General features: G+C 33.4%; 1 protein-coding gene across 3 annotated transcripts; it reads right to left on the bottom strand.

Moving 5' to 3' along the window:
* Window positions 1-3,719: 3,719 nt before the first annotated feature.
* On the bottom strand, window positions 3,720-12,051 carry LOC115994669 (pentatricopeptide repeat-containing protein At3g49740). 3 transcript variants are annotated; one of them, XM_031118886.1, is made up of 5 exons: window positions 8,728-12,051; window positions 8,543-8,583; window positions 7,422-7,591; window positions 7,186-7,270; window positions 3,720-3,927 (listed from the first exon to the last, which is right to left on the bottom strand). In XM_031118886.1, the coding sequence occupies exon 1, from the start codon at window positions 11,967-11,969 to the stop codon at window positions 9,768-9,770; it is 2,202 nt and encodes a 733-aa protein (XP_030974746.1). In that variant the 5' UTR covers window positions 11,970-12,051; the 3' UTR covers window positions 3,720-3,927; window positions 7,186-7,270; window positions 7,422-7,591; window positions 8,543-8,583; window positions 8,728-9,767. The 3 variants fall into 3 exon arrangements, with proteins under 3 accessions (XP_030974746.1, XP_030974744.1, XP_030974745.1); XM_031118884.1 differs by lacking the exon at window positions 3,720-3,927 and adding an exon at window positions 5,515-6,391; XM_031118885.1 differs by lacking the exon at window positions 3,720-3,927 and adding an exon at window positions 5,515-6,364.
* Between the last annotated feature and the right edge of the window lie 1,325 nt (window positions 12,052-13,376).

Genomic DNA, 13,376 nt, shown 5'->3' with positions numbered 1-13,376 from the left:
AAGAAATGCCCCCACATGACTGGAAAATTGTTGCTAATACCTCAATCTTTTACTGGTTGCAAACTCCACAAGATTCTTTCCTTCTCGGTCATCAGGGGTTTAATGATGTAAGATGATATCATCATGTGATTTCATAATGTGATGAGGATGATGCAGTTAAGACCTAAAAGTGGAAACAAAGATCTATAGGAGGGTTTATGGATAGCCACGGTGAAAACATAAGATGGGGCTGGGGGTTGATGCTGATCATAGTATCGTAATAATTCCCTTCTCTTTCAAGAGAGCACCTCCATGGAAGTACTTCGGCTTCTATTAATAAACTAGTTGCGAACCCGTGCGTTGCACGTAATAATATTTTTAGGATTATCTCATTAAATTTATTTTTTGCAGTTTAGACTAATTTAATAAATAGTAATGTATTTCATAATCATATTTTCATTTATTATAGGAACAATCACAAATGTAATATATATAATTTTTTTCATGAAAACAATACAATTTTTCTCAAGAATTCAAAAGGTAACAAAAATATTAATTTTTTTAATAAAAATTATTTATAACATTTTGTGTATCATTAAAAAGTATATTGAATTTGAAAAATTTTAAAAAAAAAAAAAATCTTTTTTAAATCCAATTGTATCTAGTGTACAATCAAAAACACCAAAAAACTTATATAAAAAAAGTCAACAAAAATTACAATTCAGAAAAAGAAAGGGAAAAATAAAAATCACATCAAAATCAAACTTCTTCTTCCGAATATATAAAACATTTTAAACGTGATGTGATTAAGCCAAATACCCAATGCATAATCAAATTCAAAAATTTTAATAAGATTTTGAAGTGACGTAATAGAAATATGTCATTATTCCCAAGAAAAAAAGTGTTGGTTATAACTTTATATATAATGATTATAACCAAGAGTACAAAGGGGAAATTTAGACAAATTTTTTCGTACAAATAAGAAGTATTGTGTTAATACCATCATAATCTAATCTAACACCTAATCCAACATATGAAAAATGAGTAGATAAATAAATAATTTTAAACACAATTGAATTTTTTTTTTCTTAAAAATATCAAAGAATACACAAATGAGATAAAGAATATGAGCAATACAAAATATTCGTAAATGCTTAAAACAATTACTCATGCATCTAAAAATATCATATAAAGACATAACAATTTGCTGCTAATTTGGTAATCAAAATATTTACAAATAATGAAAAAAAAAACTGCACAGATACCATCTTCTTCAACTGCATTAACTGTTCTTCATCGTATTATCCAAACTATCCAGATATTTTCCAAATAAACTAAAACCAGACAACAACACAAAATATGGACATATTATAATATGATTTTTCCCTAAATTTGGTCAACAACATTAAAACTATTTTGTGTTGTAAATAAAATAATAAAAAAAAATACTTGCATCAAGTAACACATATAAATTAGTCAATAATAAGACAATGGGAGTACAAAGCTCATAAAAAATCCAACAAAAAAATGAAAAAATAAAAAGTGAGAGAGAGAGAGAGGGTGAGAAATAACCTTTTTGTGTGGGAAAAATTTGTGTAAAATGGGAGTGAGTGACAAATTTATGGTAAGAAGATGAAAATAAGAAAAGTCAAAATAAATGAAGATAAAGGGACAAAATTATATATAAAGTTAAAACCGTCTAAGAGGAATATATATAGACAATACCTAGTTATAATATCAAAATTAAAGTAGGTGAATATGTAAAATTAAAACCATCTAAGATGAATTTGTAAAGCCAATGTATTTATATATTTAATATTGTCAAAAAAAAAATTAAAGGTAAAAATAATTATGAAAAACAATGATAATGTGGCAATGACATAGAGGATGAGGTGGCTTAACAGGAGTATAGCAACAATAAATGCTACGTTTCAGCTTTTAGATATATATAGATGAAATGTAGCCTTCAATAAAGTTAACTGGATTAGCAACTTTCTGTCTCGACTAAATCAGATCAAGAAGTTGCTATAGATTACAGTGAAAATTTCAAGCTAACCTGGGATTCTTTCCCCAAGGGCTCTTTAAGAAATGGGGTAATGGAGGCTATGATCAAGAGAAACTCGAATTGCAGTGGAAGGGCTAGGGCTGTATGGCTGCATATGATATATGACTGAGGCTATGCCCTCTATTGCGCACAAATCATGCGGACACAAGCTGGGAATAGTAATACTTATCTTTCAACCTCAATTCTATTAATGGTCAACACTTTTTAAATCAATGTCCTTACATGCATACAACTAATGCAAAATTTGTAGTATTTAACTAAGAGATGAGCTCAAGTTACACCTGGTATAACTCTAAAGAGTCACACATTTTTTAAGCCATTGGGTTTAAATAGATCCAACGGTCAAAAAAAGACCCTCATTAATACTAACATTCTTACAAGTATCTCATTAATTATCCCTTATTTATTGCATTCAATACGTATCTTTAAACCCAACAAAAGAAAACATTTGACTCTCTCTCTACGTTTGGTGTTCAAGCCCTTTGTCTCTCCGTTTGTCCCTCTCTCTCTCCGTTTGCCTCCGTCTAACTCTCTACATTGCTCCTCCACCATTGTTACACCCAAAAAAAAAAAAATAAAACACACTAAAACTAAGCTGAACTGTGGGTGTGTGTGAGTACTCTGTTTCTTCAAGCAGTCATCAAACATATTCAAGTTCCAATCTTTTATTCACCTAAATCCTTAAATATCAAACCCTATTCAAGAATTCTTCAAAATCTCATCAAGAAATCTAATTTAGTGCTGAGTTCCTAAGGATACTACATCAAAATTTGAATCAGAGTCCATTCAAGCCTCTCTCCTGCATCACAATGACACCAAACCAAACTGTTTACCAAAAAAGAGGCATTAGACCAAACTTTTTATTGACACTGAACAAGTTTTCATTCTAAATTAATTAAACAACTGGAGTTAAATAGGTGAAAACTTGAAAAGTGGCTGATGTGTACTTTTGTTGGAAACAATTGTTTGGAGTCTTTGGACAGCACAAAGCAGTTTTACTAGAGAAATCATTGGAATTTTAGGATTGTTGAGATGCCTACTTGAGTAGGTGAGCTGAGGTCTTTCTATGATCTCTATAAGATTGGTCCACTGGATTCAAGAGTGTTTTTATTCTTCTTGTATGGACTTCATTGACTACCTTTGATTGTATTCGGGAATACTTTTGTATACATCATGGATGCTTATGCCTCTACTTTTATCAATAAAAGCTGCCTATTACTTATAAAAAATAACTTGACATAGATTCTTGGAATTTACACACTATTGTACCGAGAAAATTGCTGAATTAGCAATTGTAACTTCAATAACAAGCATATATTAAATTGTAACTTCAAGTAGCATTTCCTAACATAAGAGGATTCAGAGGCAATAAAGTGCAATGCAGTCCAGCTATACTAATGCAGTGCAGTAAACAGAACAGTGCAGTAAAGTGCTGTAAACAGTACAGTAAACAGTGCAGAACCACTAATGCAGTAACTTAAAACAGCTATACTACCTGTTATTTAGAACCACAAACAAAGATAGATCATCCCTAAGAAACTGTTATTAAAAAAGCAAAAACAAAGCTAAAAGTACCCCTCAAAACAAGAGGTGAGTAGTAGAAAATATGAAGAAAAAAAAAAAAAAAAAAGAGGCATATGTCCTTAAATAACAATATTCCAACATAAACACACTGTTAATGACATTAAATTGAAGCAAAAACAGTATTCCAACAGAGGTCCTTATAAAAAAAAAAAAAAAAACAGAAAACCAAATAAAACTATTTCATCATGATTAACAACATAGGTCCTTAAACATAGTTCCTTCAGCTACTTGGACTCAATATATATATATAAATTCCACCAAGGAATGATCATTTTGTGATTCTCTTCAGCCACATGTACCTACAGTAGAACAAAAAAAAGGTATAAGTAAATTTGAAACATGAGATATATATTATTACAATCAAAAATTCTTTTTATTTTTTTTTTAAAAAGTCTCGAAAAATGTAATGATAGAACTCACTTTATGCTAAATCATCAATATCATTGTCATCAACCTCTGTAATGTTTTCTTCATCTTGGTAATCACTTCCTTCGCCATTATATTGTTTACAAGTACAACGATTATGACCATAACCCTCACAAAGTTGTCGTTGCACGAGCTAAGGATATTTCAAGCCCACCTTTAATTCTCCCACCAAGACCCTGTTTCTCGATACTTTTCTTTTGACCTTTGATTTGTGATACATGTGGATCTTTTATATTCAAAGGAACAAGGACAAAGCAGTCTTTTACTTCAACAATGTCAGCTAATTCACCACTCTTGTGATGCATATCCATTTCATCATCTTCCTTATCTTCAAGCAGTTCAATTTCCATTCCAAAAGCTTTCTTGAGGGTGTGGTCTAAGTTTGAGATTATCATTTTATATATATCTTCAGATTTTTCAGCAAGGTAAGACAATTGACTTACATGTTGACAAACATGGATGCTTCGTAAGGCTCTTGACATATAATGCTCTTCCTCAAAGCTTGATCTATATTCTACACTTTTGAGTTCTTTATTTGCTTCTTTTGTCCAACGTTGTAGAATGTAGTTGCTAGGAATCTGAAAAATATTTTTAACCTGGAAGATTAATAACATGTGCCTACAAACAATTCCCATAAACTCAAAAAGTTGGCAGTCACATTCACAAACTTTTGATTCCAAGTTCAGCTTCACAATAAATGCATCATCTGGATCAAGGGAACTTGTTACTTTCCTATAAAAAGTTCCATTTTTCTCAACCTTTTCCTTTGTAAAGTGATTACTACTCACCAATTCTTTTTGGAACTTGCTAAATATGGTTCTCGTGTATATAGAAGTAGCTTGATGCTCTATTTTTAAGCCAATTACCAAAGAAGGTGTTTTATGTCTTGAATTAAAGTCTTCCTTCCTTTCTTTCTTATAATGACAGTCCACCGCCTTTGCGAATTTGACCACAAAATCCTTTAATGTAGTTCTTGAGTTAACAAAGGAATCAAAGAATGCATTAATACTTTCACTTCTCTGGGTAGTGTTCATTCTTGCAAAGAAAGTATTTCTATTGTAAACCGGTATTTATGACTCGAATATTATATAATCCTTCAAGCCATTCATTTCTCTCCAAGTCATGAGTCAATATTAGGCTCTTTCAAGCCTTCTCAAATTTTTTCCACATTAGGTGACTCACGTATGCATCTCTTCAACTCACGTTTGAATATTGACTTCTTATGATATATATATCGGAAAGTTTCTCTGGAAATTTCTTCTTAATATGCCAAAGACAAAGACGATGACAAGTTCTTGGGAATACCTTTGCAATAGTTGTACCCATGGCTAAATCTTGATCCGTAATAATAGATTTTGGTTCCTTCCCCCACATTGCTTGAAGCCAACTTTCAAACAGCCACACAAGTTTGTTCTATCTCATCTTACAACAATGCACAACCAAATAAAATTGATTGACAATGATGGTTTAACCCCGCAAAAGGAGCAAATGACATATCATACTTATTTGTTTTGTAAGTTGTGTCAAATGTCACTACATCCCCAAAGTATTGATAAGTCATTCTTGATCACGCATCCACCCAAAAAAAATTAACCATTGGCCAACATCATCACATTGAATTGCATAAAAAAAAATTGGAGTTTTGAGCTTCTTGTTTTTGGCAATAATTAAGGACAGCCGAGGCATCTCCAGCATCTAGATTTTTTCCCCTAACATCTCTCAAGTGATTCCAACAATCTCTACTTGTAAATGTCTGGTCACCTACATTGAACATCATGGCAACTTTTCCTGTTGGAAGACCTTCTTCACCAAATTTTTCAACTAGACTCTTAGCAGTAGTAGACATTTTTTTGTGGCATCGGAGGTATGACAAACTTTTTGGACTAATAATACCATGATTATGGTTGTTGTCAAATCCCTTCACAACCCATTTCTGCAACTTCTTATTCTTCATGACCCAAAGCATTGCTTCACATCTAGTTCTAAGACTTGAGCAACTTCTACAGGCCTTGTTTTCATCACCTCTGCTCAAACCACTGTCTAATGCATTTTCTATTTTGCACGGCCCTTCACTACAACATACATAAATATGACTAGTTACATTATCACTTCTGGGTGCTTTTTTACTCGTACGGATATGGATTCCAAAACCTTCTTTTTTGGCAAATTCTTTGTAAAAAGTTTCAACATCATCAAGGGAGTCAAATTGCATTCCGACATATGGCTTGGATTTCAACTCACAATCACCAAAATCTTCAAGCGGTAACTCTTGCTCTGATGGTCTCGAATTGTTTAGGGCATCATATAACTCTTCACGTTGAATTTGCGATTTAGTAACTATAAGAACCAATATAAATAATGAACACAAATAAAAAATATGCAAACATTTTAAATAAAAATGTTTAAAATGACAAAGATATAAAAATATACATAATCATAATCAAACACTCAAATTGACTTGAAGTTGTAAATATGACAAAGATATAAAAATGTACATAATCATAACCAAACACTCAAATTGACACTCAAATTCAATTTCGACTTTGAAAATATGAGATTTTTTAAATAAAAATATATAAAAATATATATATTCCATCAGTCTAATTACAGATTTGGAACATGAAAACGAGATATTTCTACCAGATAGTGTTTTTTATTTAGTTTTTATTAAATTGCTCCAGAGCAGTTGCATCATCAAAATCATTAATTGGTTGGCAAATTGCTGTTTGTCCATTATTATATCATTATTGGCCACCTATATAAGTTATCATGTCTCTTTCTCACAAAAGAAAAAAGAATTAATATGCTCATGTCTAGCTTCAGTGATGTCTTTTGTTTATCAATTTCTTCAACTATTCAACAGTGTAAGTCACAATGTAAGTTTTTTTTAGAGCACTCACAACTTGGGGATGTAACTAGGGAACTACCAACAATGTAAGTCACAGTGTAAGTTTCTCTAAATTTACTACACATACAATGGTTTTATATTGAATATGTATTTTGAGTTCTAACAAATATGTATTGCCACATGATTCTTTGTGAAACCATTTACTGTGTTCCAGGAAAGAAAAAAAAAAAAAACAGAGCACTCACAACAGAAAAGAAAGGAAAAATAGAAACAAAGTACTCACAATGGTGGAGCTTTAATGCGATTTGTACTCACAATAGAAACAGAGCTATCATGCTTGATCTATCCACCAATGTCATAACCAATGCCTGTCACATAAGAGGAATGAGGAGAAAACAATGTTGTTATGGTAATACAAGATTGGAGAGAATCTTTTCAAATTGCACAAAAAAAAAAAAAAAAAAAAAAAAAAAAAAAAAAAGAAGAAGAAAAAGCAATTAGCCATTCAAATAAGGCTACCTTTCACCCTGCCAGGAGTATTGACGACAAGAGGCAATTCAATCTTAGTTGGGTTTTTCCTCTTGTTAGACAAGCAGTACTCCTTTCAATAGTAACCACGTAGGGAAAATATAGCATTCAAGTACAATGTTGGATCCCTTTTTGAAGATAAATCACCGAAGGAGAAGCACCTGAAAGGAAATGAAAATAGTAAATACATGCATTTTCTTAAAAAGAATCTAGCATAGACATGGAAATGCCTACTTTTAACATAAGGTAGAATTGAAAGAGAAGGGTGGAAGAGAGAAATAGTTGAACAGTTAATCAATGTCATTTGATGGTAAACATATTTTGTCTACATTCATAAAGTAGCAAGATCCCATCTTAAATTCTGCAGACCAAAAAAAAGTTTCAGCTTTGTACTGATTGTGGGAATTTAAACTCCAATTTATACACTTCATAATATTAGGAACTTCCATTCAGAGTTTCCAATTCCCACATATTTAAAGTTTTTGACCAAAGCCAATCTTTAAGCTTATAGTGCCCACATTGAAATAGTTGATCATCAAAATTCCCTCAAACTACTACAAATAAATTCTACATCCTATAGCATTTACCAAATCAGAGATAAACCAAACCAGTCTTCACATTATCACATTTTTTCCATGTTTCATCACTCAGTTAGCTTTTACAAATTATATCAAAAACAAAGAAAACTATTTTTAATAAGGAAAAAAAATGTAATTGCAACACCTATGACAGATTTAATGAGGTAAATGATAACTTATGTGAATGTTATCATAAAAATGGCAATGGACAAATCAAGGATTATCACCAGAAAGGCCTATTGACAGGACCATGAAAAATCCATCATCACAATGATTTTCCCTTCACACTCTGGACAACAAGCAACAGATTTAACCCGCTTCTCATTAAAGACAATACCGTCCAGTAAATCTCATTTGGCACAATAACTCCTATTCAATGCACATCTTGAGTAACAGGTTGTCAACTCTATCCCATAGCACATGGTTACATAATTGATCCACTAGCAACAGTGCCAGCTTTTTTTTTATAAAATAAAAAATAAAAAAATTTAAGTAAACTTAATAACAAGCAAGACAAGGATCAATAGTTCATACCTCTCTGGTGTCTTTAGAGTTCAGACATGGTATTGTCAAATCTAATTCAATGAAAAAAAAAAAACTGGATAAGTAATTAAACAAATTACAAAGAACAAAGACTAAGACTCCTGAGAAAATTTCGAAACACAATGAACTGACAAGATTCAAGATTTTTAACAAAGCTTAAACCATAAATAAATTACCTGGGGATAGTTTGTCAACTGCTGTGAGGGATAGGAAACCAGGAGGTGTAAACTCAGGCTGACCAACATCTGTATCCAAATAAGCTATCTCCAGGTATTGGATACGAGTAGTGAGAAGACTCATTGGTATGCTGAAAGTGTTTATTGGTGTCAATGTGTACAGATAAAATTTTGAATCTCACAGATTCTAGAAACCCTTTGGTATACATGTGACAACACTGACAAGTCTGTGGCAGAGTTTTGAAAATCCAACTGATACATTTCTTCCAAACACGTCAATGGATGAAAACTTGAAGTTGACTTCTTGGAGAGACCATCATGACCCTGGAAGTGGGAACTTCCTGTTTATGCTAGAACAACTTGGGAGTTCCAGTAATCATCGACAAAGAATGTAGAACTTACTGGAAAAACATTGTTAATGAATTCTACATTACAAATAAATTGTATTTCAGCAATTCAAAAGTTTGTCAATGAAGGATGTTATATAATCAATGTTCCAATTTTGAGAAAGGAAGGATATTATATAATAATCAAGCCTTTTTTGGTTGCAAATCCAAAAAGATTCTCTCCTTCACTGTCATCAGGGCTTTGATGATGTAAGATGATATCATCATATGATCCCATAATGATAGTGATGATATTGCTAATGCTAATGATGAGGGTGATGCAGTTAAGACCTAACAGTGGATATAGATAGGAGGATTTATGAACATCCATAATGACAACGTAACATTAACATGGGGCGGTTGATGTTGATCACAGTATCATAGTAATTCCCTTCTCTTTCTAGAGAGCACCTCTACTGAAGGACGTTGGCTTCTTTTGATAAATGAAATGTAGCCTTCAATAATATTAACAGCCCTCAGCAGGTTTCTCACTTGTCTAGCCTTGTTGAACTGAATGTAGTGGGCTTAACAACTTACCATGTCTTGATTAAATCAGATCAAGAAATTGCCATGGATTGCAGTGAAAATTTCAAGCTAACCTTGGATTTGTTAGCCTCCCAATTGAAAGGGTTAACAACTTATATATAAAAGGATTTATGACCCAATCCAACTGCATCCGGCTTGTTTCATCACCCCAGTTTTCTTCATCAATTCCCTAACATTAGCTGATTCTTCCCATTGACCTACAGCTGCATATATATTTGACAAAAGCACATAAACTGATGGATTATAGCGTTCAGTTTCAAGAAGAAATCCAGCAACTATTCTTCCTAGCCTTATATTGCCGTGAGCTGCACAAGCACTAAACAATGTCCACCAGATATTGGAATGTGTTTCAAAATGCTCACTGTTTATTATTCTTTCTGCCTCATCAAGATATCCACCACGACCTAGAAGGTCAACAATGCAAGAAAAGTGATCCACTCTGGGTATCAATCCATAATTTTTTACCATAGAGTTGAAGATCCGAGTACCATCATCAACTAAACCTGCATGGCTGCAGGCAGAAAGAACTGCAGTGAAGGTTGCGTGATCTGGTTTGAACCCAGATGAGTCTTGCATTGCTTCGAAACAGTTCACAGCGTCCTTTCCTTGCCCATGTTGTGCATAAGCAGATATTAGGGAATTCCAAGAAACTGTATCTCTTTCACCCATTGCATTGAACACTTTCAAAGACCAATCTAAAGCCCCACATTTTGCATACATTGTCACAAGGGCATTACCTAAACACATCTCTGAAAAGAACCCCAATCTAAGAATGTAACCATGAACCTGTCTCCCATGTTCCAAGGATGAAATGCTAGCACAAAGGCTCAAAATAAGACTGAGGGTATAGACATCTGGCCTTAGTTCCGTTTTGAGCAATTTAGAGAATTGCTCAAACCCCTGTATTGGACATCCATTAAACAAAAACCCCGCAATAATAGTATTCCAGGAGATCAAATTTCTGGGGCATATTTCAAGGAATAGTTTATAAGCCTGATTTATCTTCCCATGCTTAGAGTATCCAGAAACTAATGCATTAGAAACTTGGATTCGCATCACAAGACCATTTTTAGATGCAGCAGCATGTATCATCTCCACAACTTCTAAGCTTTCCGAGCTTGCTAATAAACTTCCAAAAGTAAACTCATCTGGTTCAATTCTTGCCCTTTGCATTTGCAGGTAGGCCAAGGTTGCTGATCTAACATAATTCCTTTGAGCGTAACTTGAAATCATGGTGTTCCATGAGACAAGATCCCTCTCCCTGAGTCTCTCAAAGACCACGTGAGCAGCATGTAAATCCCCACAACTGGAATACATAGTTATAGTCACGTTGCTCACACATGTAAAAGCTTCAAAACCCATTTTAACTGCTTGGGCATGTACCTGATGCCCAAATCTCGCAGATGAACACGGGCTCATCACACTCACAAAAGTCAGTTCAGTAGGCCTGAGACAAGCCTTGTGCATATCTCGGAACAGTCCCAAGGCATCTTCATCTCTTCCCACACTTACCAATCCATCTATCATCACATTAAAAGTAATCTGATCATAAACGTCATCATCTGCCTCTTCAAATATCTCATACGCATTCGCAACAAGTCCACAATTAAAGTACATTGTAAGCAGAGCATTAACCACAGAAGCTCTAACAAAATACCCAGTTTTGATCACCAACGAATGTACCTGCCTACCAAAATCCAAACCCTCCAAAGAACACACACTCAAAACACTAGCAAAAGTGTAATTATCATGCCTAACACCCACCCTATGCATTTCACTAAACAGACTAACAGCAATCTCCGCCTGCCCATTCTCCGAACACCCAGTAACCATCGCATTCCAAACCGCCACATCTCTCCTCGGCATTTTATCGAACACCTCCCAAGCATCCGCAAAGTTGCCAAGCTTAGTACACGCCGATAACAGCGTGGTCCACGAATAAACATCTGGGTTCTCAATCTCTTCGAAAACCCATTTCACGGAATGCAAATCCTCAGCTTTCGCATAGAGCGAAAGCAGAGTGTTTGCTACATGAGGGTAGAATCTGAGGCCTGTGAATATGGCATGGGCGTGGAGTTGGTTCCCAAATGAGGTTTGGCGGAGATTAGCGGAGGCGGTGAGAGCGGTGGAGAGGGTGTAGTGGTCTGGTTTGAGGTGTTGGGACGAGTGGATTTTGGCGAATAGGTGGAGGGAATCGGAGTAACGATTTGAGCGAGTGAGGTTTGCGAGTTGTTGGTTGAGTTTAACGAGTTGGAGTTGGAGTTGTTGGGCGGTGCTTTCAGTTATGGTTTTCAAAAATGGGAGCTTCATCAGTCATTGTATATGTCGGACGGAACCAGGATCCAAATTTGTTTGTGGATTTTCAAAAGTTTGAATATCAACACCCTAGAAGTTGGCAACGCATAATAATTTTTTTCAATTTTTTATTTTGAAAAAAATTAAACAATATAGTTAATTTAATACCACATGCAGCTTATTTGGTAAAAAACTAAAAATTAAAACTAATAAAAAAATCTTTTTTTCTTTTTGAAAGTAAAAATCATTTTTTAGTTTCTGTTTATTTTTAGAATTACCATTCGTAAATCTAAATGCACCGTTTTCACGCAATCCAAACAAATTAAAGGAATGGAATGGAATGGAATGATCATTAAAGGAATGGAATGGAATGGAATAGAATGGAATGGATTTAGTAGGGAAATGAATGGAATGGAATGTGATTTAAAAATCTTGTTTGGATGTTATAAAATAAAGGAATGGAATGGAATGGAAAGTAAGTAACACCGTTTGGGAGTGACATTGGAAGGAATGGAATGGAATCATTTTATAATAACATTACTATTATACCCCTCATTTTAAAGAACATAAAAAATAATCAATGAGAATTTATAATTGCTTTGAAATGCTTAGTATTTAGTGGATGATGTGAAACTAGTTAGCCACAATTGGGTCTGTGTTAGATTATTGAATTACAATATTGTTTTGTCAAGGTGAATAGATTGTATCACACTAATAAATAATTTAACAGATGAAGATAATGGCATGAAAAATTAACAATAGTACAATTTCTTTATTTCAATTTGCAAATTTTTTTTAGGGGCTGCTAGTTTTAGATTGGATCTTTTTTGGCTAGTATGCTTTACAATGGATTTGATAATTTAATACATCTCCATCTCCCAATTTCATTAAGGAAAAAAAAAATTATTGTAGCTAAAAAACAAGTTATGTATATTTCTATGTTGTAAAGCAATTCACGCATCACATATTTATTCTCAACAAAATAAATATTGTCTAACAATGCAAACAAATATCTTTAAAAAAAAAAAACTCCAGTAATGAGTCATGCCAAAACAAAACAAAATAACATAATCCATTCCAAAACTAAAGTTGGCCAAAAAATCCAACACTTTTTTAATTTTTAGGCCTAGATATCAGTGTCAATAAGACACATTTGCGCTCATGATCTGGGCAACCAAAGAACATCTCTTTATAAGTTGGATTTTCCATCAAAAATATGTAGGTCTCAGGCATAAAAAAATTTATATTAAAAATAATCTACTCCAACTTATTAAAGTTCTAAACTACTATTATTTTAATTAAAATACTTTTCATTTTATTTTCTTCTCATTTTAAATTTTTTTTACTCTTGTTTTTTTCTTAACCACACACCTGTCCTTGTACACTAATGATTGGGCAGAGTCATGTTACTCGGTCCTAGGC

The sequence above is a fragment of the Quercus lobata genome, chromosome 6 (genome assembly GCF_001633185.2).
Source record: "Quercus lobata isolate SW786 chromosome 6, ValleyOak3.0 Primary Assembly, whole genome shotgun sequence".
NCBI lineage: Eukaryota > Viridiplantae > Streptophyta > Magnoliopsida > Fagales > Fagaceae > Quercus > Quercus lobata.
Note: the sequence above shows the minus strand (reverse complement) of the source record. Positions and strands in the feature narration are given on the sequence as shown.

Coding starts and splice junctions, on each gene's coding strand:
- LOC115994669 (XM_031118886.1), bottom strand. CDS start 11,969: ATGAAGCTCCCATTTTTGAAAACCATAACTGAAAGCACCGCCCAACAA.